Genomic DNA, 27,409 nt, shown 5'->3' with positions numbered 1-27,409 from the left:
AGGTCAGAATGTCATGCAGGCGAGCAAGGTGTGTCGGAAAATCGGTTGAGAAGACGACGATGTCATCGAGGTAGCATAGACATGTCTTCCATTTGTGGCCGCGAAGGATAGTATCGATCATACGCTCAAAAGTAGCAGGCGCGTTGCACAACCCGAAGGGCATGACGTTAAACTCGCAGAGGCCATCGGGTGTAACGAATGCAGTTTTCGGGCGGTCGGGTTCGGCCATTGGAACTTGCCAGTACCCGGGATACAAGGAAGAGAAATATTCTACGCCTGCAAGCAGTCGAGAGCGTCATCGATTCGAGGCAGTGGATAAACGTCTTTTCTTATTATCTTGTTTAGGCGTCTGTAGTCTACACAAAAGCGAATGGAGCCATCTTTTTTTCTTACCAATACGGCAGGTGAAGACCAAGGACTTTGAGAAGGACGGATGACTTCACGTTTGAGCATGTCGTCCACTTGCTGCGTGATGACTCGGTGCTCTTTGGCCGAGACACGATATGGGCGCTGTCGCAAGGGTGAGTGGGAACCGGTGTCGATGGTGTGAGAAACACCGGTAGCACGGCCCAATGACCTCTGATGGCAGTCGAAAGAAGAAACAAACTTGTGAAGGAGAGCGAGAAGTTGGTTGCGATGAGATGGGGAAAGAGCAGGGTCGATGGCGTTGTCAAAACCCATTGAAGACGACGATGAGTGAGACAGAAGCGATGGCGTCAACGTAACAACGGTGGGAGTCGGTAGGAACATCGAGATCGTCAACGTAGTCGACCGCCTGCAAGTATCCTAGGGTCTCTCCACGCAGTAGGCTGATCGGGTACTGGTAGTAGTTGGTGACCAGCATCACAGTTGATCCAGATGTTATAGTGAGCACGGCAAACGGAAGAACGATGCCCTTGCGCTGAGCAAACACATCGGACGGCATGAACACTACAGTGGCGTCTTAGTCGGCAGCAGACGACAGGACAACAGCCATCGACGACTCAGGGGGTATGGTTGTGTCGGCATCAACAATGAGTTTATCGGCAACGTGAGGAGAGCCGGTCAGCAGTGATTCATAAGTGGTAAAAGCGACACTTCTGCACGCGGACAGTCAATGGCAGCATGATGACGTGACAGGAAATCTCAACCAAGGATGAGGTCGTGAGAGCACGATGGTAGCACGAAACACTAAATTATGTACAGAACTTCGTTGATGATGACACGGGCCGTGCATACCGCGGGAGGGTGAATTCGCTGCGCGCTGGCAGTGGCGAACACCAGGCCAGAGGGAGCTGTAGTCACTTTTCGGAGTTTGCGACAAAGGGTCTCATGAATGACTGAAACGGCGGCTCCGGCATCGACTAGCGCAACTGCGGGTACTCCCTCTACAAAAACGGTAATAACATTTGGCGGCGAAGATGGAGGTCTTGAGAAAGTAGATGTATTTGCAGTTCTTGCCTCAGGAACTGCACCAGTCAGTTTCCCTCTTCAGTGGGAGCTCGACGACGCAGGGCGAAATCGAACGCCGACGAGGGGAAGGGGAACGACGAGGTTTTGATCGGCGATCAGTGTCAAGGCGTCTGGATGAAAATGGAGACGCGGCGGCGTATTGTGGTGCGTAGGTGGGCGTTTCAAAGGTGGTACGCGTTGTTGGGGGCGCGGCGGCGACAGAAGCGCGCCACATGACCAGCAATGCCACAGGCGAAGCAGATAGGGCGGTTGTCGGGAGTGCGCCACGTCACGGTTGGACGAAAAAACTGCGGTGATGGTCGTTCAACTGGAAATGAAGCCGGATGCATGGGCGATAAAAAGGAAGCTGTCGGGGGAGGTAGCCGTGCAACCACCACAACGTCACTGAGCGGCAGTGACGTAGGGTGATTGGTAAAGTCGGTATAGGACTGCGGTATACTCATAGGATTGGTTGGGGGGGGGGGTTGTAGGAGCTGCAGGAAGCGCTTCCGATATCTTATTCCGGGTGGCTTGCTGTAGCGTGGAGTCAAAGCGGCCGTAGGTGCGTCGCTGTGAGGCAGCAGCGATAGCTGCCTGGCCACCTCTTCACGAATAAGATCTTTGATATGCTGCGATAGGGTCGAGTTGGGCAGAAGGTCGGTAGAAGCCGCGATGCTCGAGAAGGAATCGGCGTGCTGAATGTTCTGGCAGGCGATGGAACGTTGGCGGCGCAGCTCGTCAAAGCTTTGGTTATGCTAAGGACGGATACGCTCGTTGGGATTTTTGCCAGCCGCATCTGGAATGCGCCGTCCTCGATGCCCTTGAGGATATGGTTGATCTTGTCATCCTCTGACATGCTGGGATTTACCTGCTTGCACAAATCGAGAACACCCTCGATGTAGCTAGTGAATGTCTCTCCAGGATGTTGTGCGCCCTGGTGCAGACGCTGTTCAGCGCGTAGCTTACGCACAGCGGGGTGATCAAACACGTTGGCAAACAGGGTGTTAAATGCTGACCAGCTTGAAAAGTCTGATTCGTGGTTGAAGAACCACAGTTTGGCTACGTCGGCGAGGTAGAAAGACACGTGGGACAGCTTAGACTGGTCGTCCCATTTGTTATGAGCACTTGCACGTTCGTACGATGAGAGCCAGTCTTCCACGTCATGTTCGGTGGTCCCACTGAAAATGGGTGGGTCGCGACGAAGAGGGACGCCGGCGCAGACGACAGTGGCAGCCGGTGGTGCAGACAACGAAGTGGCTGGATCAGGCATAGTGCAGGGTGATCGTGTTGGTGTTGGCAGGATTCGAGGGCGGAGCTCCTGGACGACGCGAAGGATCCCAGCAACCTGCACCAAATGCGACGAGGTTTATTGTCGTCGATAACGTTCCAAGAACGCTAGGTATACAGGGAAGCACTGCAAGGGCTGTTCGTAGCACGGGGTTCCCTCGCGATCACGGCACGGTCCTTCGTCTTCCTCTTCAGTCGGCACGTACACAGGGGCGCCCGAGTCTGCTTCATTACACGTGCAGTAAAACATTGCATAGCTCTGATAAGTGCTAAACATATGTCTAGTTACAGTGGACGCTGAAGAGTTTGTGATTTTTCCAGAGCACTGATGCTAAACATTCCGGGCATGGCACTTAACGTAACGATGGCCGTGTTGTCGGGGCTGACCCTGTATGCCGTGTACGGGAGCTGTGATCCCAGACTCACCGGTGACATCCGCAAGGCAGACCAGGTAAACCACAGTGCTTCATTCAAATAGGTAGTCGAGCCTTTTCACCTCAGTATAATGACTTCAGTTTCTTTACGGAAAAAGGTGGTAGAAAAATGCAGGTTGAAATGGATTTTACAGCCCTCCCCTTACCAGTGCATTGAAACAAATAGTACTTGAGAATCTTTTAATTGTCTGTTGTGTTTCGCGGACAATACACTGGATAATAAAAATAAACAAGGGAATGGTTCATAATAAATAGTCTGCTATCAGAGGACTCAGCATAAGCATAAATATAACTTGTCTAATAAGTTCCAAAAAAATTGCACAGCTTGCACCAGTCCCGCAAGGCTAAAGAAACAGCGGAGCTGATCGGCACCGAGCTGGTCCTGGCCTTACGGGTTATGCTTTTCCAGAATTTATTGATTAATGATACATTATTGATTACTTATTGATTGGCTATTGATTGGCTGTCCCAAGGTATTGCCCACTTATTTGGGCTAGGCTAAGCACTACCAAGTAATCCCCAGCATTTTACGAAATTTAATAATTATTGATAGATTATTGATTACCTATTGATTGGCCATCGATTGGCTATCGCAAGGTCTTGGCCACGTATTTGGGTTAGGCTAAGTAATACTTAGTCACTCCCATCATTTTCCGGAATTTATTGAATATTGGTTTATTATTGATTAGCTATTGATTGGTTGTCGTTTGGCTATCCAAGACTGACTAAGCTTAAGTAGTCCTAACCATGCTTAGCTAGACGTAGCCAGGCTGAGTTTCGCTAGTTCACATGCGTATGTGCCATTGCGCTTGGACCCTTTCTGTACACTGCCAGGATCGGACCACATTTTCTGTTCGCGGTTGAAATATTACGCCCGGATTAAACAGCTCGCTGTTAAAATATTGCATAGAACGCACTACATACGCAAGGATAACCAGATCTGTATACGGTAATACATTTAAACAGAAGCTATGCAGAGCGAGCGGTCTAACTAGCGCTCAGAAATACGTTTTTTCATTTCTTTCTTAAGCACCGTGAGTGCGGTGGCTGCATGTTTATGGCAGACAATGTACCTGTGATGACGTGTGTTCTAACATGCATTGGTTTAAATTTTCGTCTTTATTATAGTAGGAAACTGTTTGCACTGCATATGTTACACGATAATATTTGCTCTTTTTATTAGTAATAAATTGTGTGAAATACCAGAAATTTCCTTTTTTATTTTGTACTCTCACGATTAAACGGTACTTTAAACATGACTCATGAAATATACATTGTTTATTGAACATTTCACCTAGTGTAATTGTAAGTGATTTACATATAGTTTTTACCATCTTTTACTTAGATGTCTGATTTTTATAAAGTATCGGTGGGCTATTTTTTCTCGTACTACATTAGAGTATTGAAGATGCGAATGGAACAAGGCATTATGCAGAAGTATTTTCACATCCGTCGATTAGACCTGTTTAGTAGTTTACGTCACTTCTGTGATGCTAAAAGCCTTCGATGTTATGTACTCGATATGTTCATCCCATACCATATGTTATGCTCAGTGAAAAGCACTCCTAATATTTTGAAAGATATTACGATTTTGATTAGTAAGTCATTAAACATAATGTCGTTTTATATGCGCACTTTTGTTTCACTGACTGAAAAAAATTGCTTCAGGTTTTATTGTAATAATGTGAGATTCCTGTTCATTTCTCCAACGCGCTGTGTTATTTTCTCTAGCATGCTATAGCAAGCTATATTTTGAGTTCGCACTGCTTCGTGAAGCCTGTCATGTGTCATTTGCGCCTTCGGAAATCAAAGACGCAAATGTACGTACGGAAATTTCGGAAGCAGCCGCTGTAATTTGCAGAGGGCATGCTAGAAGACACCACACTACGGTGAAGCTGCAAAAGCATATGCTTTTTTTCATTTAATTCTACCTGCATCTTCATCAGCCTGCTTATGTACACTGCATGACAAAAGCGTCTCTCAGCGATCGTTAATTACGCGTGCCTTGCACCACATGACCCCATTTTATAGATGCAAATTTTCTAATATTGTCACGTGAACTTGTCCACTGCCGTGCTCGACTGCGCTTGCTTTCTTTTGGTACCCGATTTGCAATTCTAACAGACCATTGGTTGTCATCCCTAATGCCAACTAGATATCAGCTAGACCCGTTTGCTTTCACTGTTTTGTTGGCTTGTAATGTTATGCCTAACATATTGCGATATTTTACTTATATTATAATAAATAAGAAGACATGTAGTACCTGCGCCTCGTCAGCCGAAGTCCGTTAGCGTGCACACGAACCGGCGGCTAATGAGCAAGAGCACGCTTGTTCGCGTTATCCTATGCAAGAAAGACGTAAACTTGATATCGCATGTTCTTTTAGTCGCCGTCTTAAGTGACTCCTAAAAGAGGATCTACCGAGCCACAAATGTAGAAGCAATGTTCCTCAGTAATGTAGAAGTGCGAAAAGAAGGCAAGCGCGCCATCGAGTGGCCTTTGGAACAGCGCGGTCTTTTTGAGCTCTGGTTGAATTACCACGATATTCTTAAGGGCGCAGGGGCACAAATAACTAGATAGACAGACTAGCGGTGCCCCGAGATTTGCGCTTTGAATAATAAACTGATATCCTGTTAAGATAAGCCAGGATGCATTAGAATGCAGGCTATAAAATAGACCACTAAAGCTTTCTTCAAAGAGAGATTGCATAGGCACAACGGTGTTGCCACATTTACGCCGGAGACATCACAGAGACTTCCGTGAATAGCGGACCTTTGCTTGGACGCCGAAAGCAAGAAAGAGGCGTCTATGGGCGCTTCCACAGGCTACGCTGTAGATTCTACAATGCAACGGAGGGAGTTCAGCAGCACACTACGGCGTTTATCATGTACTTCTTTCTTGTTTATGCCAGTGATGAGATCTTAGCTCTTTCTGCACAACTGCGTGCGTGTCAGCCGCGACCTGTTACGGGAAAAGAGAGCTTACGTAAATACATAGGGTACTTTCGTATAACCGTATCGCTCTATTGCTCCACAAAAAAAATGTGATATCAAACACGTGCGCATCTATTTCTGCTTAACAGCATACGCGCAATAGTTTTACATTCGGTGACTGTGGTTTCCAGCTCGTGCCGTATATAGTACAAGACATGCTCCATGAGTACCCCGGCCTCAGCGGTTTATTGGCTGCTGCTGTCTACAGCAGTTCTCTCAGGTAAGATATCAAGTTTCTCCCAGACTTTTGTTTTGAAGGAGAGGGAAAGTTGAGGTGCTTCAGTCGGGGCATGAAATGCCTCGACTGAATCTATATATATGTAAATGAATGTTTGTAATGTATGAATGCATGTGTATTTCGATGTATGATATTGAAATGCGGTATGTGATTTCTCTCGGCATACACGGATGCTACAAAATTTGTTTCCATTTGAAGGAATGAGAACATGATTCGTTAAAATTGCTGCCAAAGCAATTTCAGTGAAGAATTGCGCTAGTGGATTAGAACTCAATTTATTAGGGCAATATTTCCTGCAATTTATGTAAAGCTGGATAAAACCAATCGTTACTAGAAACAAGCTTACAGATGGCTCTAAAGCGAGCACCCTAGGATGCAGCTCTCGTCGCAAGTACCAATGGAGATTTCAGGTTTGTTTGCTCTGTAGCGGCAAGTGAGAAGAAATGGTAGCTATGCATTCTTCGGTCCGCGTGACACGACGTGTGACGATGTGTGCGCGCAATGCATGTAACTGGAAGCATAAGATACGCAAGTTCTGGAATCTGGCTGATCACCCCATTTATCTTGGTGGATTTATATTTTGATTATTTTTTTGACCCAATGTCATTGTTGCTTTTCATGCCATTGGGCTTGGCCGGGCTTTTTCTAGCCATCGTAGCTTAGTGCAAAGTATTGAACAGACACACCAACACACATAAACAAAAAAATAAAGAAGACAAGGACAGGCGCAACTATAAGCTGTTTATTTTCACGCCACCCACCGATATATGTACTTTATACTGCGCATGCGCAACTTCACATAGTCGCGTCACAGGGAGGACCGACCGTGACATAAAGGTCACACATTTAAAAGAGCGGCTTGCCTGAAATAGTATTCAGCAGATGCTAGGAGAACGGTATCTTCGCTGGTGCAGATATAGGCACTCTTTTTCTATCAAAAATGCCTCAAAGGCAAACCGAAGCATACAGATTTTGTTGCCGCCTGGAATCGTTTTTCTCGCGAAGTCAATGGTTTGCAACCACATGCAGTAACGTTCGCAACGAAATGTGCGTACTTATCCTGTTTCTTCTTTACTTTTTGAGCATGCTGCTTAAGACGGTCAATAAAGCATCCTTCCGTGCAGGAGGTGGTGCCATGTCATGCGTGTATAAAATGAGCGCGCTGCCTCCCACATTTCCCCAAAGCGACTGTAATGCTTTCCCATTCTCACACATAAGCATATTAAGTGTCTCTGGCAAGTTTTTGTTGGTCCATTACTTTGAGATAAGCTACCATAGTGAGAATGCACGACAAACTAGCCCAACTTTCAATCATTTGGGGCTTTTTCTGCCGGAGAACAGAGAGCTATATAATGCAATACCAGTGATTTCAGATGCGTCGTCGGACTCTTATGCCATCTTTCACCTGATGCCGCGCAATTTGAAAATTGTGTGTGACAGATTGTATTGAACATCCACCAAATCATCTACTATGTTCCAATACCGGCCATACAAAAGGCCAGAATGCAAAACGCCGATTACTCATTTCATAGTTTAACATCAGCATCTGCGTCTGAGTCATCCCATTCTAGCTGAGCAACTTTTTGATTCTGGAAATCAGTCTAATAGGTTTCAAATACGGACAATTTATTATTACTCTTAAGTAAATAACCTTTAAAATGTATATTATACATTATGAAAGACAGGAAGGTTAAGCACTACGCTTTTCTTGGTAATGAAGCAGCAGCTACGGAGACGGAGTTTCGGCACACGTATTCGTGCTTAATGTAGTCCTGGGAATTTTGGCACCGGTTTCGGTTTTCATTTCCCCGACCTTGCATAGCTCCTTTACGTTAGTGAAGCAAACACATTTTACCAGGCGTTCATCTAGGAAGCTAATCGATGTTTACAGACATCCCATGTGTATCGAGTTCTGAACGGCGAGTAACGCAGCCTGCGTCAGAGACTGGGGGCTTGCAACCCAGGTGTCGGTGATATCGCGGAAGTGAAGCCAGTGTTCGTAGAGCGGGGGAATTCAGCTTGCTCAATCGTTTATACACGTCGGCATTTGTGATTTCAATATGGGCTTGCCTGGCTTCCACGTAGATATTCCACACAATTGTTCCGAGTATTTCGACAGTCATTTGTTGCTGAAGTTTGGTCATCAGTAGATTTGAGAGGTGGGACAGCGACCGACAAACGCTCGCCACAAGACGCAACCGCGATTTTGCCTTTGAGGAACGCATAATACAGGGGATGTTCTCAGGTGTACGAAAAATTGATAAGGCAAACTAAAACATGCAAAAAGATCTCAGTAGCTGATCAGTGAATGTAACGTAATGCGTCACATTATGCGGTGCAAACACGAAACAAGTACGTTCACGTCAGTAAAAGTCAACGAAATTGTGGGAATACTTCCAGAAGCTGTGCCAATGATGCTCTTTGGTTTCGCAGCCTTTGCTTCATAGCCATGAAAAGCTGTCCAGGAGTAAACCTACTTTACACGTGAGGAGGGAAAAGCTGGAAGGTAGGACTGAGAAAGCCGAGTTAGCGCGCACCGACCCTCAGATGAATGTTCACAGGCCCAAGAATTTGTATTGTGCATTTGCCTTCAGGAAGCCCTTTAGTGGTTAGGTAGTCTTGTGCGTACTAGCGTTTGTGGAGGAGGCGGAAAGATAAAGCCACTGTGGCCACGATTTCTCCATGCCACCCAACCTGCCGACGATTCCTGGGAGCTGTAAACGAGGCTGCTCATGGCCAGGTGCGCTAGCGTGATCTTTATCTCATGCTACAGTGTTCCTGAGCCGTCATCTTCATAATTAGTTCCCTGAACGACTGTCATTGCGCTACAACGCACTTGGATATGATCCCAAGACCTTCAACACTTTATCATCAAACTGTTGTCTAATCGGCCAAAACTACCAGCGCAAAGAGTGTGGTTGACCCTACAAGCTATGAATGTCGCATCTGCACCGGTTAATTACGGCATGTCATAGGGGCCATGGCCTAACCATAGACAGCTCCGCTGTAAAATGAAGCAAGTGCTCCCCGTTTGTAAAACCTTAAGACGAAAGCCTGATTGCACGTTTGGCACACTTTTCTCGTGGTTAAGGTATGTCTATGAAGAATTGGGGCAACCCTACATAGGATCGCAAGACTCGCCGAAATCACTGCACCTATGGTAGTGGGCCAGTGCCGTCAGCGCCTACGCGGAGGGAGGGGCAGTATGGGAATGCAGGCATGATGAGTGGCATCGGAGCCAGCGGTGGAATAAGACGCCGACGAATGCGCGAGGACGTCTCTGTGACCACGTGACGTGTGCAATCAGGCACGCACTAGGCACACCCTTAGTAAGCCAGAACCGTGGAGCAGCCCTGGCTTCAGGGAAGCGTACTCGTCTCGCACCCCGGAGGCCTGGGCTCGATTTCCAGCCAGGCCGAAAATGTACCAAATTTTCCTTGCAAAGCTGCTAACCTTGCTGACAGGAACTTCCCTGAAAAATGTACGTCAATCGGATCATTTGTTGACGTAATTTTACTCTTTGCGGCGTCGGCCATTTTCCGTCAGCGGCGCCAGTTTCGCCAAGGTCACCACCAAGGGCACCGCCAACATAGGCAACTATATTATAAGGCTTTCGCCGTAAACGTCTACAATCATTGCATTCTACTGGTGCTAACACATGGTGCAGAAACTTGGAGGCTGACAAAGAGTCTCGAGAGCAAGTTAGGGACCGCGCAATGAGCGATGGAGCGAAAAAGGTTCGGGCGCAACGTTAAGAGACAGGAAGAGAGTGGTGTGAATCAGAGAGCGAACGGCATAAGCCAAATTCTAGTTAATATTAAGAGAGAGAAAAAAAGCAACTGGGCAGGCCAAGTAATGCGTAGAGTAGATAACCGGTGGAACATTAGAGTTACAGAATTGGTGCCAAGGAAATAGAAACGCAGTTGAGGACGGCAGAAAATTAGATGGGGTGATAAAATTGGGAAAATTGAAGGCGCAAGTTGGAATGAGCTCGTGCAAGGGAGTAGTAACTGGATATTGCTGGGAGAAGCGTTCGTCCTGCAGTGGACATAAAAGTAGGCTGATGATGATGATGAGTCGTATGGGTCTGATAGCGGTTGATAGTGATTTGACTCAGTTAGATAAGGTTCTAAAAGCGATAAGGGCTTATAGTGGTCGCAACAATTTTGATAGGGTTGATTAGGACCGATACGGATTGATAAAGATCGTATCGATTCTGATAAGGTTGATAACGACCGATAAGGGTTGAGAATGGGTATTACTGATCGCAACAACAGCCAAGATAGAATACAAGACCAATGAAGCATACATTATATGAAACGTCTACTGCTTCGTCAATTGCGGTAACCAACACATGTCGCGTCGTATGCGTGCAGATTAATTAGTGACAAAACCCTTACGCATACTTAGACTACTAAAGGGGAGTTTCTTCATAATTGTTTCAATTATGACTGGAAATGTCGGTGCTTTTGTAACTGGACATGCTCTCGCGTGTTATGCATTATTGTACTGGACAATGTTGTTGTTTTAGGTGGTATTTGCTGCCGCTATTGTCTTTCAGCATAATCAAAGGCAGTAGTTCTATTTGGTATTGGACATTACGTTTTTTTACGGTACCTGCATCTGTTTCGTTGCTACTAATTATAATATTTAGTGGTATTTGCTATTACTGCAGTGTTCTATTATTTAGTTTTACTTTGTACCTTATTCGTGTTTTCGTTTTCAACAACTGAGCCTTTTTTGACTGCATTTTTAAAAATCTGCATTGCAGATTGTTTCTTTTAAACACTAAAATTTCCTGGTGCTCTTGGGCCACACCTGGTCCTTGCGCCAATAAAATCTGTCATTCATCATCATCGTCATCACTATTGTTTTACTTTCAATGTATCGTCTACTCATGCCTAACGTCTGGCCGTTAGAGCGGCAGCTCTACTCGAGAAAATAAATAAATAAACATAAATAAATAAATAAATAAATAAATAAATAAATAAATAAATAAATAAATAAATAAATAAATAAATAATGGCATGGTAAAGGAGCACGAAAGGCAACAGCGATTGGAAGACGGAAAGCTCGCTCAAAGGCGCTGGTTGGTTGGAAAATATTTAGAGAGAGCCTGAGAACTTTTAAGGAAGGTGACCAACACGGAAGCACGGGCTACGTCTTTCTACATTAGAAATGATACAGCATGGCGAAAAGAATGGATGGAGGGAAAACGCAACAGCGCAAACTGCTACGTCTTCCTTTCGTCGATATTCCTGTCGATGTCTTCCAGCGCTTATACATATTTTCACCAAACGTGCAGGAATTGCAGGCGTTATTGTGGGCCATGTTGGGAGGAATGGAAAATATTTCGGCCAGTCACACGCGAGACATTAAATCGCGAAGCTCCTTATTCTTCATAGGGCATCTAGCAACATTTGACACCAATTCTATCGAAAGTGCCACAAATATGGCCATACTTCGAAGGCCAACGACATGGTTCATCTTGAATACAGCCGGGCCTAGCCAAGAAAAAAAAATACTTGCTACAAATTCGTGACATAGGGACAATAAAGAAATAAATAGAACGTGTAGACTTCTATATTTCGTGGTCGTTGATGAAATATGAGGAGTATTTCGTTGAATGCAATGACTGCACCAAGAAAACATCATCTTGAGGCAACTGTGGTCTTCATCTTTCAGCACGCTCTCATCCGGATACAACGCGCTGGCGGCTGTGACGTGGGAAGACTTCCTGCACCCTTGGATACAAACTTCTGAAGCATCTGCTTTGCGGATAACGAAGTTGACGGGTACATCACTGCTTAAAGTATTGAATTTAATGCAGGAGAATATCGCAATATGGGTAATTTGCTTTTTTCCAGCTGCTACCTACGGAATTCTTTCGATATCAGTCGCATTCCTCGTTGGAACTATGGAATCAATCGTGCAGGTAAACAAACACCTAAATGCGTTTTTTTTTCTCTTGCAATAAAAAGCAACTGCAGAGTCACTTGCATGACGCTAGTGTTGAAATCTGCGATGACGCTGTGTTCAGAGGTGACTTTGCGTTCGCTACTGTAAGACGACCTGAAAAGTTATCTCTCGTTCAATATCGGGTAATGTCTATGTGTTTAAATGACAAAATTGCATAAGTATTGTGAACATGCTTCAGCATTGCTTATAGCTTCTGTGATTCGGAATGCAATTGCACCTTTCCGGTGTTCGCCACTCGAGCTAAAGAGAGCGAGCCAACAAGTGGCTTCTCTCATTCGCGAACGCAGGCTGCCTCATCCCTGTCAGGTGCCCTGTGTGGTCCAATGGTTGCCGTCTTCGTCTTGGGCTTTCTTTTTCCCTGCTGCAAGAAAAAGGTAGGAGGAACCCGATGCGCCATGTAACACTAATACAATTCCCATGAAAGGACGTGCTGAACCATACTACTTGAATCGAAAACAGCTGTAAGATATCATTGTCACAGAAGTGCAACTTATTTACCTTACTAATTTTTTTCCCTGGCGCCGAAAGAAGCATGGTATTACCTTAACAAGTATTTATTTTTCCATTGCGAATAGTAACTCCACAAGAAAGGTGATCTAGTGCGGGAGTCAGCTTATCACACATTTTTCATCACGAGAAGAACCCCCGAAATGTTTGTTTTCAAGTGTCCTCTAATATAAGAAAGATTATTGGATTTATTGTTTGTCCGCGAAGGAAGAATCACAGGAAGTGGGACCCTTGCGATCGTAAGCTTTTTGTTAATGAGCTCACTGTAGCCACTAACCAGGACCTAATGATTACACATAAATGTGTGGATATTTTAAAAGAGCTACATAGCTTCAGTATTGGCTGGTTTCAGTCACCAACGAACGCTTAGTAATTTAGTGTTCATGGCAACGTAACCTATTCCCTATTATTTAATCGCTTACTTTGAAGGTTTACACAAGTATTCGCAAAGGAATTCTTGTGCTACAACGGTTCGCAATTGACGCTGTCTGCCGATTGAATAGCGTCGTAATAACAACGGCTGAGTTATTCTGAGCATACCAATGTACGTACAAGGCAACAGGTCTAGTTATCGGCGCTTCCGTGTAATCGTGATGTAAACAAAGAATCAGAGCAGAAATAGTCGGCATTACACCCTAAAAGCTTTGATGCCTACGTATATGTATAACAAAACTGACTGGTCATTTGAAACTGGACGAATCAACAAATTAAGGTATGTTTATCTTATCAACGCAAGTGATTTACAAATTAAATGTATTTATCCCCTTATTGGTATCAATTTACGTATATTGTGCTAAATTCCGTTCATCAACGCTTCAGAGTTACAAGTTGAATCTGTGTATCTTCCTATTGGTATGAATTTACTTACGCAGTGTTTAATTATGTCAGCAAAAAAAAGTACCGACGATGAATTCTGTCAGGTCTGTTTAGTATGCACAGCAGAAAGTAAGTTTCGTAACTTTTTACTGCACATGATGAAAGAAACACGTTTTGAGCACGGGTTTGCTTCATGAATTAATAATTTGAATTTAAAATATTGCATCCACTTTGCCTGCTTGGTAAAGAAAAGTGTAATATACTGTCGATTCTATGCTGCAGCTTCGTGGTTGATACGGAGCAACGTAAAACCATGCAGGGTGCCATTGCTGGGACCGTGGTGGCGATAATAATCTCCGGTTGGATGGCACTGGGATCTATTGTTTACCCACGGAAACCGTATACTTTGCCCACGACCACTGCGGGATGTTCGCATTTCAACGAGACCATCACATCTGGATCATATGAACCACCTCCACATCCGAGGTCGGTTGCATCTACTTTTGTGCTGCACACAAAATATACCAGCGTTCTAGCCGGCAGAAAGCCATATAGCCATAAATATTTTATTTGTGGCTTTGAAATCACCCCTGTAAAACCTCAGAAAACAAAATCGTATATTTGCTGTTCATTTCACACACGAAAGAATATTTTATGGTTTTTCTCTTGTTTCCTTTTAACATAACCACTATACATATAAGGAGGGCTTGGTTATGAATCACCATAGAAAGTGCTCGATATGACCTATTCTTACCGCTAGGTCAATTGAAAATGGTACCCGTTGTTTGTGCGTACGTGTTTTATTTTTTCTTCGCCTTTAACGGGTTTAAAAAAATCGCCTGTGACAACAGTGTTCGGTCATGCTAGGCGGATATATAGAAGAGGTGGAAATTACTTTTATGGTAAATCTCAAGATTCACATAGCTAACGAAAACTTTCACTCGATAGCTTTGTCACCATACATTGTATACGTATGTTGAAGTTGCCTTAATGAACACGATCAACCGTGGTAAAAGCAGACATAACCACTGTTTAATGCCACGATATCATGCTGACAATGCTTAGCTTCACCAGAGCTCGCTTTTATTTTCGGAATTTCGACACTTATCTAAAAGAAAATGAATAACAGGTAAAGTTTTGTGAAACCATGTAACATGTATTTGGACATACATTACTATTTTTTGTGCAAGTATGTACCTTTTCATTCAGTGCACCTAAAAAAGCAGAATTGCTTTATATGACCCATGCATCTAAAAGAAAAAACAAAACTGCAGACCAAAAATAAAGAAAAACGCAATATCTACCGAATTCATGTAGCGGCGTAGGAATTGCTTACTGAGAAGCTTCCTTGCAAAGGTGTAGCAGCACTTGGAAATACTCCACATTGTAAAATAATTGGTGGTTTGCACAATGCAAACTTCGCATGGAGGAAGGCATTGTGATGACTGAAGCACTGTACTTCCAATACAGAAACACGCCTCTACTGTGAAAACGCTAAGAGTGCGGTTCTTGGCGGAGCCAGCCGAATCTTACTCCCTTCCTGTATGCAGTGGGATCTACCAGTTCTACCACATTTCTTTCATGTGGGTCGCCTTCGTTGGATTCGTCGTCCACGTGGTCGTCTCGCTGGTCGTAAGCGTCGCTTTCGGTAAGCACCTTCACCAATTCAGAAATAAAATATAAGTCAGCGATTCGGTGCCAGTAAGTCTGCCTTAATCACACGCAAAAAAAAAACTGCACATAAACCGGGATTATATTTGCGCTGTCTCACGGCAAATTCTGCCTCAGAAGGAATAAAAAAGGAGTAAGCAATCGGTGACAATTCCTCTATTTATTTTCACCTCAAATAAAAAAAAAACACTTTGTCGGATGGCTGGTAATGCTGCATTCTCTAAGGTACAGAATAGCGTTTCTTTAGATATGTGTGAAGAAGCAGCTGTATGCATCATTAGGAAAAGTGGTCAAATACTCTTACATGTGTTTGCAAGTACCAGCTATTTTGCGAATGTAACACATGTAGTTGCGTTTGATAGTGTCATCACATGTGCTTAGCTGGTCTATTTGTACCCTTACAAGATGTTAAACAACTTGACACGAAGCTGGAACATACATTCTGAGCTACATTCCAGTTAACATAGCGTGTGGAACCAGTTTATCGATAAGCACTCATGAGCTTGCTCGAGGCTAGTGACAAGCGACGACAATACACTTGGAGCAACTATGTAATGTGAGGGCTCTGTCGGTTCCAGGAGCCAACAGTATGTACGTGCAACATAGGTGCAAAAACTTTTTAATCCCACTATGCCACAAGTTATAAGGAGAGGTACAGTTAGTTACCAGGCTTATGCAACTACCAATAGAGATAGAGGTACAGAGGATGATTAGGGTAGACATCACAACTAGAACCACGAAAAGAAAAACGAAACTACCTTTAAATTTATGACAATGCTATAGAAGACGAAAGAGAAAAATGTACAATCGAGCTGTCAGGCTATATAAAAAATAAACCTGGCTTATTGTTGCTATTGTGTAGACAAAAGAAACTAAAGTCGGGACGTTCGGTCTTCTCGACGGGGTCAAGTGGACACACAGAACAATTACTTATAAGGCTATAGGCTATCTCGCTAAATTCAGGACTTCTGACCACCGTAGTTGATGCACGCGCTGATGGGTTCAAGGCTGGGATTGTCGCAGATGAGCTAACACATTTTTTTTCTTTTTTCGCAGAATGGAATGATTCGGAGTATGTAGACCCAACGTACGTCTGCCCTCTCGTCCGGAAGTACATGCGGAAGAACCTGGACCAGCGGAATGAGAGGGAGGACCATGTCAAGGAGGCCCTGCCAGTGGTAAGTGCAGAAAAGTGCCTTAGCCAATCATAGAGATCGACAACGCAGGAATCGTCAAAGGAATTTTTAACAGATGACGATGTGGAAGCGCGCTGATGGCCAGACGTTCACAGTCAAATTATCAGCGAATTCCTGCATTAGCTGTTCTGTACACGAGATACATTAACTTACGGGTGAGCGAAACACAACACTGGCTTTATATGAGAAAGTTTGCACCATCCCTCAGTGGCAGAGAGCTCTTAGACCAGTTCAAGTGTGCACCTGGTAGAAACAGGTGTGGGGCAATCACGCATAATTACCGTAAAACGTGTAGCTTCGCCAGTTCTCTTCAGGAAGCTACATTCTTGACACAATAAAGTGTGCTGATCTGTTAGACGAATTGCAAGAATGTGCATACTTGAAGCATACGATGACAGATTTTCACTCGGGCCCGGCAGTGAAAGGTCCCACAGAATAAGGAGTTTAGCCTGATAACGAAAAAAACAATACAACCGTTGGAGAGGGATTGTACATTCAGTGCCTACAGATGCATACGGGGGTGGGCAAGTGCGCGTCATACACGGAAGGTTGGCTGCATCTGCGCGTAGTTTATGACACCAGTAAATCAATCTACTGTTGATATCATCACTTTGTTGTCACGATTACAAAACCGAGAGTGACTAAACTCTGCGTTAGGAATTGTCCATTTCATTAGGTGAACTTGTGGCCAGAAAAAATAGCAAAAATACGGGCACGGCAATAGCGGCGAGCACACTGGTCCGTCTTCAACATGTAAATATCGGGTCAACTCCGCCCACTATTCATACATGTTCCGCTGTACCTTATGCCCGTGCATGCTCGTGCACGTCGAAGAAGGTACAACACAATTCACGATGTGTGCGCAAAATAATTGCACACGGCTATCTCGCTACAAAATTGGCCGCAATATTCAATAAATTTCGGATACATGCGCATCTTGCCCCTAGTAACAAATTCATAACCATGATATCCGCTGTATAATGCGTTCACTAGCAAAAAGTTAAACGATGTATGCGTTACAATATTTCAGAATGTGTGTTCTTTCAGAAATATTTCGAATTGATTACATTTCGCGAGAGGTCATTGCTAAATTTTTACTTATAGAATGAATCATTGTACAGCGCTGAGGCAATAGAGTTGTCAACAAAAACCAACAATTGTTGGTATAAAAATTATAGTAGTGTCTCACTTCGTGAAGGCGGTATTGAAACTAATGAGAGTGGACAAGACGAGAAAGAAGAAGACGGCGGGCTCCAAAGGCGCGCGCGCTAAGAAAAGCAATAAAGAAAAGAAAAAGAAGAATCTTGATTTCGTTCGCATCGAACGCAGCTGTCTCGTCTCGTTTCTGCGACATGGTGCCGTGACCAGGATTTAGCGGCTACTCCTCTTCCGACTGGCCACGGACTACCAGAACGACGGACTGGCCACAGAAGACGGACGAAGAGGAGGCCCGAGAGCGAACCAACGGCAGCGAGACGAGACATCGACGGCAAGGAGCGGCACGGACACAGAGGGCGACCAAGATTCGGATGACGTCTCGCCGCTAGAATCTGTAAGCGACCAGCAGTTTCCTCAGTTATTCAAGATGGAACAGAGAAGTTACATTGAAGAAGCGAAAAACGCTGAGGACGCAAATAACAAATCTAGTGAGCGATGCTGAAAAGAAACTGGAGGAGAATCAAGATCCTACAGCGATGTCGCTGATAGCCAGCCAGATTAAAGGTATTGCAGACTCGCTAAAGAAAGCGGACGAGCAGATGGAGCAGTTCATAACGCCTGAAACAGCTGACTCGGAGTTTGCGAAAACAAATGAGTACGAGCTAAAGATAATAAGTGCTCTGCACAACATCAACGCGTACCTTTCTCGGCATGAAGTACGGCAAATAGCGAGGGAGCAAACCAATTTCAATGGCGAAGCTAGACAATCTCAGCAAGCAACAATAGTGAAGCTACCGAAGCTAGAACTAATGAAGTTTGACGGCGACAAAATGAAATGGCAGAGATTTTGGCGGCAATTTGAAACACCTGTACACGAAAGAACCGACTTGAACGAAAATCATAAATTTACGTACCTTCTGTCATCACTAACCGGAAAAGAGGCAGCTGCCGTGGAGGGACTACAATTTTCCGACAGTAACTATAGCAACGCCATTGATATACTCAAGAAGAGGTACGGAAAAGATGACGTGCTGGTAGAAATGCACATGAAAGAACTGACTAACTTGAATACAGTAGCGAGCTGCAACGACATTGACGGTTTAAGAAAGCTGTCACAAAAGGTGCAAGTGCACATACGTGGATTGGAGTCCTTAGGATTGAAAAGCGAGTACTATGCATCGATGCTGCTTCCGATCCTGAAAAGAGCTTTGCCAGTGGATATGTACATTGGATTCCAGTTAAAACAAAGAGAAGCGTTCAGTGGATCAGAATGTGGCTATACGTCAAGAAGATATTCTTAGGCGCTTGATGAAATACACCGAAGATCAAGTAGAGTGCAGAGAGGACTTGTCAACAGAAAGGAGAGAAAGCTACAGCCACAGGGCTGAGAGTAAGCAGCATACAAGAACTGTTAATTTTCAAAGTACAGCTGCAAAGTTTTGCATATTTTGCGACAATACAACTCGTTATACTGATGATTGTAGGAAAACAATGCCTTATGAAGACAAGAAAATGAAGCTCAGAGAGGCAAACAGATGTTTCCGCTGCACCAGGCCTCGCCATACTGCTAAAATATGGAAGGCAAACATTAGGTGCAAGATATGTCGAAAATGGCATGCGACGTCTATGTGCCGAAGCAAAGAACTGATAGCACAGTGTACAACATCTACTCTTGGTGAAAGTGAAAATCAAGAAGAGAAAATATCTACATGCCAGTTTATGAACAACTCATCAAGTGTATTTCTGCAGACTGCAGTTGCATTAGCAAAAGGTAGAAGGCAGTCATGTTATTGTCGTGTTTTACTGTATACTGGCAGCCAAAGATCATTCATACTGAAAAGCCTATCTGAGAAACTTGGCTGTAAGGTTAAAGGAAAAGAAAGACTCACGATAGGCTCATTCGGAGGAGGACAAAATGAAAGAGTCATGAATTCAGTTGAAGTTAAACTGAAAAGTATCTCCAGTAGTGAAGAAGTGGTACTGGAAGCACTGGAGGTAGACATAATTTCAAAAGAAAGATTACCGTTCCTGCCTATTTCACTGCAAAAGAAGTATGAAGAGGACGGATTCAAGCTGGCTGACGTTTCATGTAAAGGCACATCATGCATAGAAATTGGAATACTTATTGGATCAGACCAGTATTGCCAAGTAATGACAGGTGGGATCCGAAGACTAGAAGAGAGGTTGACAGCAGCAGAAACCATATTCGGCTGGACAGTACGAGGTGAAGCTAGGATATCAGCAACAATAATGGAGAAGTCAACCGTAATGGTACTCAACGTCAACGTGGATAACTGCGACATACAGACAGAACTCAGCCATTTCTGGGATATTGAAAATCTAGGCATAAAGTGCCCTGAGAAAGAAACCGGGAGAGAAGAGGCAGTGATTCAGCACTTCAAGAGGCACTTAAAATTTGAAGAGAAGCGATATTCTGTCAGACTTCCATGAAAAGATAACGTGGAACTTGATGAAAACAAGAGCGTAGCTATGAACAGATTACGACAACTCACTCGACGGCTACAGAAGGACGAAAGCATACTCCGGCGCTACGACAGTGCTATCAGAGACTATTTAAATAGTGGAGTAGCAGAAGTGGTCGACGAAAAAAGTAGACTGATGACACACTGCTACTACATGCCGCATCAGGCAGTGATAAGGGAAGATCGACAAACCACAAAGATAAGAATTGTATTTGATGCATCTTCATCGTCGACAAAAGGGTTTTCTTTAAACGATAACCTCGAAACAGGACCGAATCTCAATTGTGATCTGGTGCATATGCTGATGAACTTCCGACACCATCACATAGCAATGACAGCTGATATAGAGAAAGCATTTCTGCAGATTTCAATACACGAAGAAGATAGAGACGCATTGCGTTTTCTTTGGTGGGACAGAATTCCAAGCGGTAGCGACGCAAAAGTCGTGACATGGAGAATGTCAAGAGTTACGTTTGGGACAGCTCCGAGTACTTTCTTACTTGCAGCAACTGTACGAACCACCTAAGCAAGTTGGAAGATAGCTTTCCGGAATCGATTAAGCAGTTGAAGAACAACATTTACGTCGACGACGTGATACTGGGAGCCAACTCATCAGAAGAAGCCGAAAAACTTTATAAAGAGTCAAAAGACATTCTTCAAGAGGCGTCAATGACACTCAGAAAGTTCAAAACTAATGAGCCTGGATTACAGCGAACTATAAACATACAAGAGGAAAACACAGGCATGGAAACCTCAACTCAGATAAAGGTACTTGGCATCAGATGGAATTGCGAGGAAGATAGATTGTACCTCCCATCTTTTGACACAAAGGACATCGATACGAGCGGTCCAATTACTAAGAGGCAAATGCTACCGCTAACAGCAAGAATATACGATCCTCTAGGCGTATTAACTCCATTCACAGTGACAGCTAAGCGACAAATACAAAACATGTGGAGGAAGGGGACATCTTGGGACGACCCACTACCAGAAGATGAAACGGCGTCGTGGAGGAACTGGATTCAAGAGCTACGATTAATACATGACTTCAGCATACCTAGATGGTTTGATATTAACCAAGGCAGCCAGCCTCTTCACACGGATCTTCATTTGTTTTCTGATGCAAGCCCGTACGCTTACGGAACAGCAGCCTACTTGATAAATACCTACGAAAACCAAAAACAGTCTGAGCTACTCATAGCAAAAGGACGAATAGCTCCAATGAAAGAAATGTCTTTGCCAAGACTCGAGCTAATGTCTGCGACGTTATCTGCACGCCTCTTTGAATATATCAGAAGAGGATTTGTAAGAAAACTCAACGAAACGAGATATTGGACAGACTCGACCATTGTTCTCAGTTGGTTACGCGGAAAGAAAGAACGAGACAATTTTGTCGAAAACAGAGTGAAGGAGATAAAGGAAAAAACGAAACTGTCAGAGTGGAATTACGTTGCAAGTGAAGAAAACCCAGCTGATTTGATGACTAGAGGTGTAAGCGCAGAGCGTCTGATAAACTCAGAGCTATGGTGGCATGGTCCAAAATGGTCACTTCTGAAAAAGAAAAATACAGAACAAACAGAAGCAGAAGACGACACTGAGCATGGTGAAAGTTATGCGATTAACACATGCATCTCAAATACGGCAGTGATTGACGCGGAGAAGTATGGCACATACATACGCTTACTCAGAGTCACAGCTTGGGTTCTCAGGTATATCCGGAATATACGAAAAAAGAGACCGATCATCGGAGATCTGAGTTTTGAGGAACTGAAGAATGCTGAGACGACAATAATCAAGCTAGAACAACAACATATACGAGAAAACATAGTACAGAGCAAGAGCATTCCTACGAAGACAACAAGGATGTTTCTTCATGGTACGGAAGTCTTTAAAGACGATCAAGGTCTGATAAGACACAAAGGGCGGCTACTTCAAAGTGGATTATCATACAACGAAAGACATCCTATTGTGCTGCCAAAGTGGACGGCTGGCACAAAGCTGCTGGTACGCCATATCCATCAACTCACGCTGCACGGAGGAATAAGCGTCACATTATCAGAGCTTCGAACAAAGTACTGGATAATACAAGGAAGACAGCTCGTGAAGAAGATAATTAATGGATGTCTAAAGTGCCAACGATTTGACGCTAGACCACTACACCAAGAAACAGCACCACTTCCTGCTGACAGAGTCAACGAGCGACAACCATTTGAAGTGATCGGAGTGGATTTCGCGAGTCCGTTACTTGTAAAGGACGCGATGAAAGGTACTACAACACAGTATGTTGCAATATTTGTACGTGCTACCACACGAGCGGTACATCTCGAAGTTGTGGACAACACGACAACAGAAGCATTCTTACATGCATTCCGAAGATTTACTGCGAGACGAGGGCTATGTTGCATCATTTATAGTGACAACGCAAGGACGTTCAAGAAGACCAACAGAGACATCAATCGTATGATAAAGGAACTACAGAAAGAAGTCTCCAAAAGAGCAAGCCAAGGGGATCAAATCAAATGGAAGTACATCGCAGAACAAGCGCCTTGGTGGGGAGGCTTTTATGAAAGAATGGTACGAAGCATGAAATCAACAATGAGCAAAGTTATTGGGAAAAGACTGTTATCAAGAGAAGAGATGCAAACACTAACAACTGAAGTTGAAGCTGCCCTTAATAACAGACCGTTGACCTATGTATACAGCGAACCAGATGAACCTCTACCTATTGTGCCGGCTGATATAATAGGTGGAAAGCATAGGATCAAAGACAGTACAGAAAGTGAAAAAAAGATCAGCATAGAAGAAATGTGGAGAAATAAGCAAAAATTACGAAAGATTGGTGGAAGAGATGGAACAAGGAATATCTGAAAGAACTGAGAGAGCAGTGTAACGCAAGAAAGCAAGAAATGACAGTGGACCAAGGAGATATCGTTTTGATCGGTGCACGTGCTCCTAGATCCTTCTGGAACCTGGCTAAGGTCATTGAAGTATATTCTGGAGTCGACGGGAAACCGCGCTCCTGTCTCTTAAAATCCAAAGGAAAACTCGTTCGGAGACCTGTTCAACACCTATACACACTCGAAGGTTTCTTCCCCTGATGAGAAGGAAACTTTTCGCGGCCGGAAGCTATTGAAACTCATGAGAGTGGACAAGACGAGAAAGAAGAAGACGGCGGGCTCCAAAGGCGCGCGCTAAGAAAAGCAATAAAGAAAAGAAAAAGAAGAATCTTGATTTCGTTCGCATCGAACGCAGCTGTCTCGTCTCGTTTCTGCGACAGGCGGGTCACGTGCAAGCGTATAGGTGCTGTTCCGGAGTTTCTAAGCTGTGCTGTCTCGCCTGACACATCCGCATTGTCGCAAGCTGCCTAGCACGTTCTTCGGGAGTCTCCTGGGCACCCGTCGCCCGCGCCTTTTGCCAGTCTGGTTCAGCTCGTGCTCGGCGCTTGCTGACGATTTCGGGGTTGGTCGACTGGCGCTCGACCTGCCGCCGCTTGCGCAGCTGCTCCGTCCTTTTGGCTCGGCGCTCGGCCTCTGAATCACCAGACGAACCTGGTAAATCCGTAGCGCACACGTAGTCCAGAGCAACTCCCTGAAGAGGTTAACCCAGCGCACCTCCGCCTACCCTCCTCCTCCTCAGCGACGCTCCGCCTCCTTCCCCTCATTCCACTGCCGTGCGCACCTCCCCTCCCCCTCCAGGCACCCTCCCCCTAAGGAGCTCGCTTCTCTCTCCCAGCTCGGCGGCCTCCGACTTCATATCGCCGGTTTCATACACTCTAAGAACAGTTGCACCCTTTGGGGTGCATTTTTGCCACACAACAATAATCGTCATCTGTCTTGCTTGCGCTTCCTATCTTGAAAACTCTGCACTTGCTACTTTCCTGTCGAGAACGCTGTGTCACGCTGATAACGCTTTTGTCGTTCGTGACCGAGAAGTGCCGGGCGCACAGCGTTAAAGAAAGGAAAGCCACGCAAGTCAGATGACGATTATTGTTCTGTGGCAAAAATACGCCCCAAAGGGTGCAACTGTTCTTAGAGTGTAGACGGGGCATGTACGCTTGCACGTAAAAGCTGCGCTGGAAGCCGAAAAGCATTGCAATTGACATGTCCTCAAGGCATCTAACTTTACTGCCTGTTCAAAGCAGTTACGAAGGCTGACTGAGGATCTCTATTTCTTATAGCATTTCCCGTCGCGGCTTAGTGGCTATGGCATTGCGCTGCTAAGTACAAGGTCTCGGGATCAAATCCCCGCCACAGCGGTCGCATTTCGATGAAGGCGAAATGCAAAAATGCTCGCTATCATGCATTGCGTGCCCGTTAAAGAACCCCAGGAGGTCAACATTTATCCGGAGTCTCCTACTGAAGCGTGCCTCATAATCAGATTGTCATACTGGCACTAATACCGCCCGAATATATTTTCAACTTCTTATACGAAGATGACTATTTCTGAGGATCGATTCAGCGAAACATGGGCTTATATGCACTAGTCAACTTCGATGCCTATGGCCACAGCAAAGAATTTCGCCATGTGCGGTTAGCAGTTCAGCATCAAACGTATTAGGTGCGTGCTTTTATTATGGCTGAGAAATGAGAGGTATACCGAACGCCACGTACTTTTGCTGCGCTTTCCGCTGGGTGGTTTGCGTTCTTCCACCTCGTGTGCATGTGCCAGTGGCCATCTGTGTAAAATGGCCATGAAGCACTGTCTCCTTTCACATATAAATTGCCGTTCTCAAATGCAGGCATTGTAGTGAAGCGATTTACTGTGCTGCAGTAATAGGAGTTGGTTTATATGAGAAGAAAATAATACCACTAGAAGACGAACAACGACAGATGATCACAGAAACCGAAGTCGCGAGTGCATAGAGCCATGCATAAAGAATGAATAACATGAGATGAACTAAGGAAACTAGCAAAACACACAAACTGAGAGGAATTTGCTTATGCCTAGCGGTGGCTCAGTGTCAACGCCTACAGTTCGGGAAAAGCACTAAGCAAAACTCATTAAAAAATCAAAAACGCACACGGAAATGTACAGGCATTTGATTTATAACACCCCAGTAATAATATATTTCCTGTTCAACTGAACCGTTGCGATTTTTCTATAAAATTATACCAGTATAATGAGTTGGACCTATAAATTATGGTGCCAGTACAGAAAGCCCATGAACAAAAATAAACAAAAAAATATAGTCGAAGTGCTAAGTTATGTGTGTACGCGATGGCATCCAAAACCAGCAAGAAATGTTAGGCACGTATTACTCGCGAAATTGCCCACAGTTTTTTGTTTTAGGCTTTCGGCTTCCTCTAATAAAGAGAAACATGACAGCTACGATAGTTTCTTTTCTTTGTACTTTATTGACTACGCAGCTTTTTTTTATTGAAAGTTGTGAGTTCATTATATTCAAGCAAAATTTTAAAAACATTCATGCGTGTGCAAGTTCTCGGCCAGCTGCACCAGATCATTCTTCAAGAGATAAGAAACATATTCCTTTCTAAACCCCTAAGGACGAATTTTTCTGCTTTTAACAGTGCCGACATTACCAAAGCCGTCAATGATAATAACATACCGAGCGGCAGTATTATACACGACCGATTGGCAAAGGCTAATATTTTTCCCTATTTCCTTCTTCCACAGAATCCAACGGCAGCGACGGAACTTAAAGCCTTGATCTCCGAGCATCACGAACGTGGTTAATCAGAGTGCAGAGGAGGGTTTATCATGGGAAGACACATTTCATCTCTATTATTGACAAGCAGGGTAGACAGGATGCTGACTTCTAGTCACAAGGCATTTAGACCGACAATAGTCTCCACGACTTGCCTGCACTATTTGTCTTGCGCTGCGCTGACCATTCAAGAAAAGTAAAGTGAACTTCCCAGGATGCAGGAACACATATGCATGTAAAATATACCGTCCACGTTGACGTAGCTACAGAAAAATCTTCGGAATTTGATGAGAGACAGAGAGAGATACACAGTTAAAAAATGGCATAGTTTACGGTATTGAATTATGCACATCAGACATTTGATGGTCCTCACACTGACAAGGGGACCCACTAAAATGGCTAGGTAAAGCAGGGTGCGCATGAAATACTAGAAAACTGCAAGTTCTCTAAAATTATGAAACAAAAGGGTTTGGAGAATTCAAGAAGGTGGGAAAAAAGAAGTGAAACGAAACAATGACGTTGTCCTGGAAACATGTAGCCATAGAGTAACTTAGTTAAGGCTACGAAAAAAAAAAACTGATACATGAGTAAAACCGCTTTTGTACACTGCAGAAACATTTTTTCCCGGCACACCTATGTGTACAAACCATGTCTTTTGCCGCTGCTGGTTGGGTAGTGAGGGAAACACAAGGAAACAAGTGTACAGGATATTCGTTTTCTTCGACTTAATGGAGGCGTTGTACTCTGAAACAAGATCTACTTCAATATGTTGCCCTAATACGTTAACCTGGCATTGCATGTGAGTTGAATAAAATTTACTTATATTCATGGCCACAATTTGTCTTGTTCCATAAGGTTGACTCCCAGTTTCAGTACATTGCCTGAGGTGTACCTGAAATGTCTATCCTAGAATTTACCTTGATTATATGTATATAAATTCCATTGTACATATTTGATATACAACTATCATATCACTGCAAAAGATGACATGTCGGTTTTCTTTAGCGAACAGAACCACAGACAATCTTTAGTTGTGAGGTTGTTGGATAAAAGATTTACAAATTTATTTCCCATCAAGAGGGAGGGACGGAAAGGGAAGGAAAGACAAGGAGGTTAGTCAGTGCAAGTACCGGCAGGCTACTCTGTGCTGGGGAAAGGGGTAAAGGGAATAAAATGTGATAGAAGAAACAAATAAAAAATTAAGTTAGGACAAATTCACACAATAACGCGACGCTATATACGCGCTAGAACGTTTAAAGTCAGTCGCTCAATTCACAAGCCCTTAAGAACTTCAGCAGAGCCCTTAAGGCCTTGAGTACCGAAACCCGTCTGGACCTGTGTCCTAGAACTTTTTACTCTGGGAAGAGGCGTTCGTCCAGTTTTTCGAGCGTCGTCGCAAGCATTTTTCTTACCTCATTGAAACTGGGACAGTCACAGAGGAAATGCTTTATCGTCTACTCGCAGCCACCGTAGTCGCAAGCAGGGCTGTCGGCCATTCAAATACGGAAGGATAGGCGTTCGTTAATGCCAGGCAGAGCCGCAAGTGGCACA

At 44.3% G+C, this 27,409-nt stretch overlaps 1 protein-coding gene across 1 annotated transcript in view; it reads left to right on the top strand.

Moving 5' to 3' along the window:
- LOC119461419 (sodium-coupled monocarboxylate transporter 2) overlaps positions 1-26,689 on the top strand; it is a 50,969-nt gene extending 24,280 nt beyond the window's left edge. Inside the window, exons 9-17 of the mRNA XM_037722716.2 lie at positions 3,040-3,169; positions 6,277-6,365; positions 12,069-12,178; positions 12,251-12,318; positions 12,650-12,736; positions 14,005-14,171; positions 15,236-15,333; positions 16,413-16,534; positions 25,828-26,689. Coding sequence (XP_037578644.1) covers positions 3,040-3,169; positions 6,277-6,365; positions 12,069-12,178; positions 12,251-12,318; positions 12,650-12,736; positions 14,005-14,171; positions 15,236-15,333; positions 16,413-16,534; positions 25,828-25,887 — 931 coding nt within the window. The 3' untranslated portion in view covers positions 25,888-26,689. The remainder of the gene's footprint in view (positions 1-3,039; positions 3,170-6,276; positions 6,366-12,068; positions 12,179-12,250; positions 12,319-12,649; positions 12,737-14,004; positions 14,172-15,235; positions 15,334-16,412; positions 16,535-25,827) is intronic.
- Positions 26,690-27,409: the final 720 nt, after the last annotated feature.

The sequence above is a fragment of the Dermacentor silvarum genome, chromosome 8, assembly GCF_013339745.2.
Source record: "Dermacentor silvarum isolate Dsil-2018 chromosome 8, BIME_Dsil_1.4, whole genome shotgun sequence".
Taxonomy (NCBI): Eukaryota; Metazoa; Arthropoda; class Arachnida; order Ixodida; family Ixodidae; genus Dermacentor; species Dermacentor silvarum.
The sequence above is the reverse complement of the archived record's forward strand: the minus strand, read 5'-3'. Positions and strand labels throughout refer to the sequence as shown.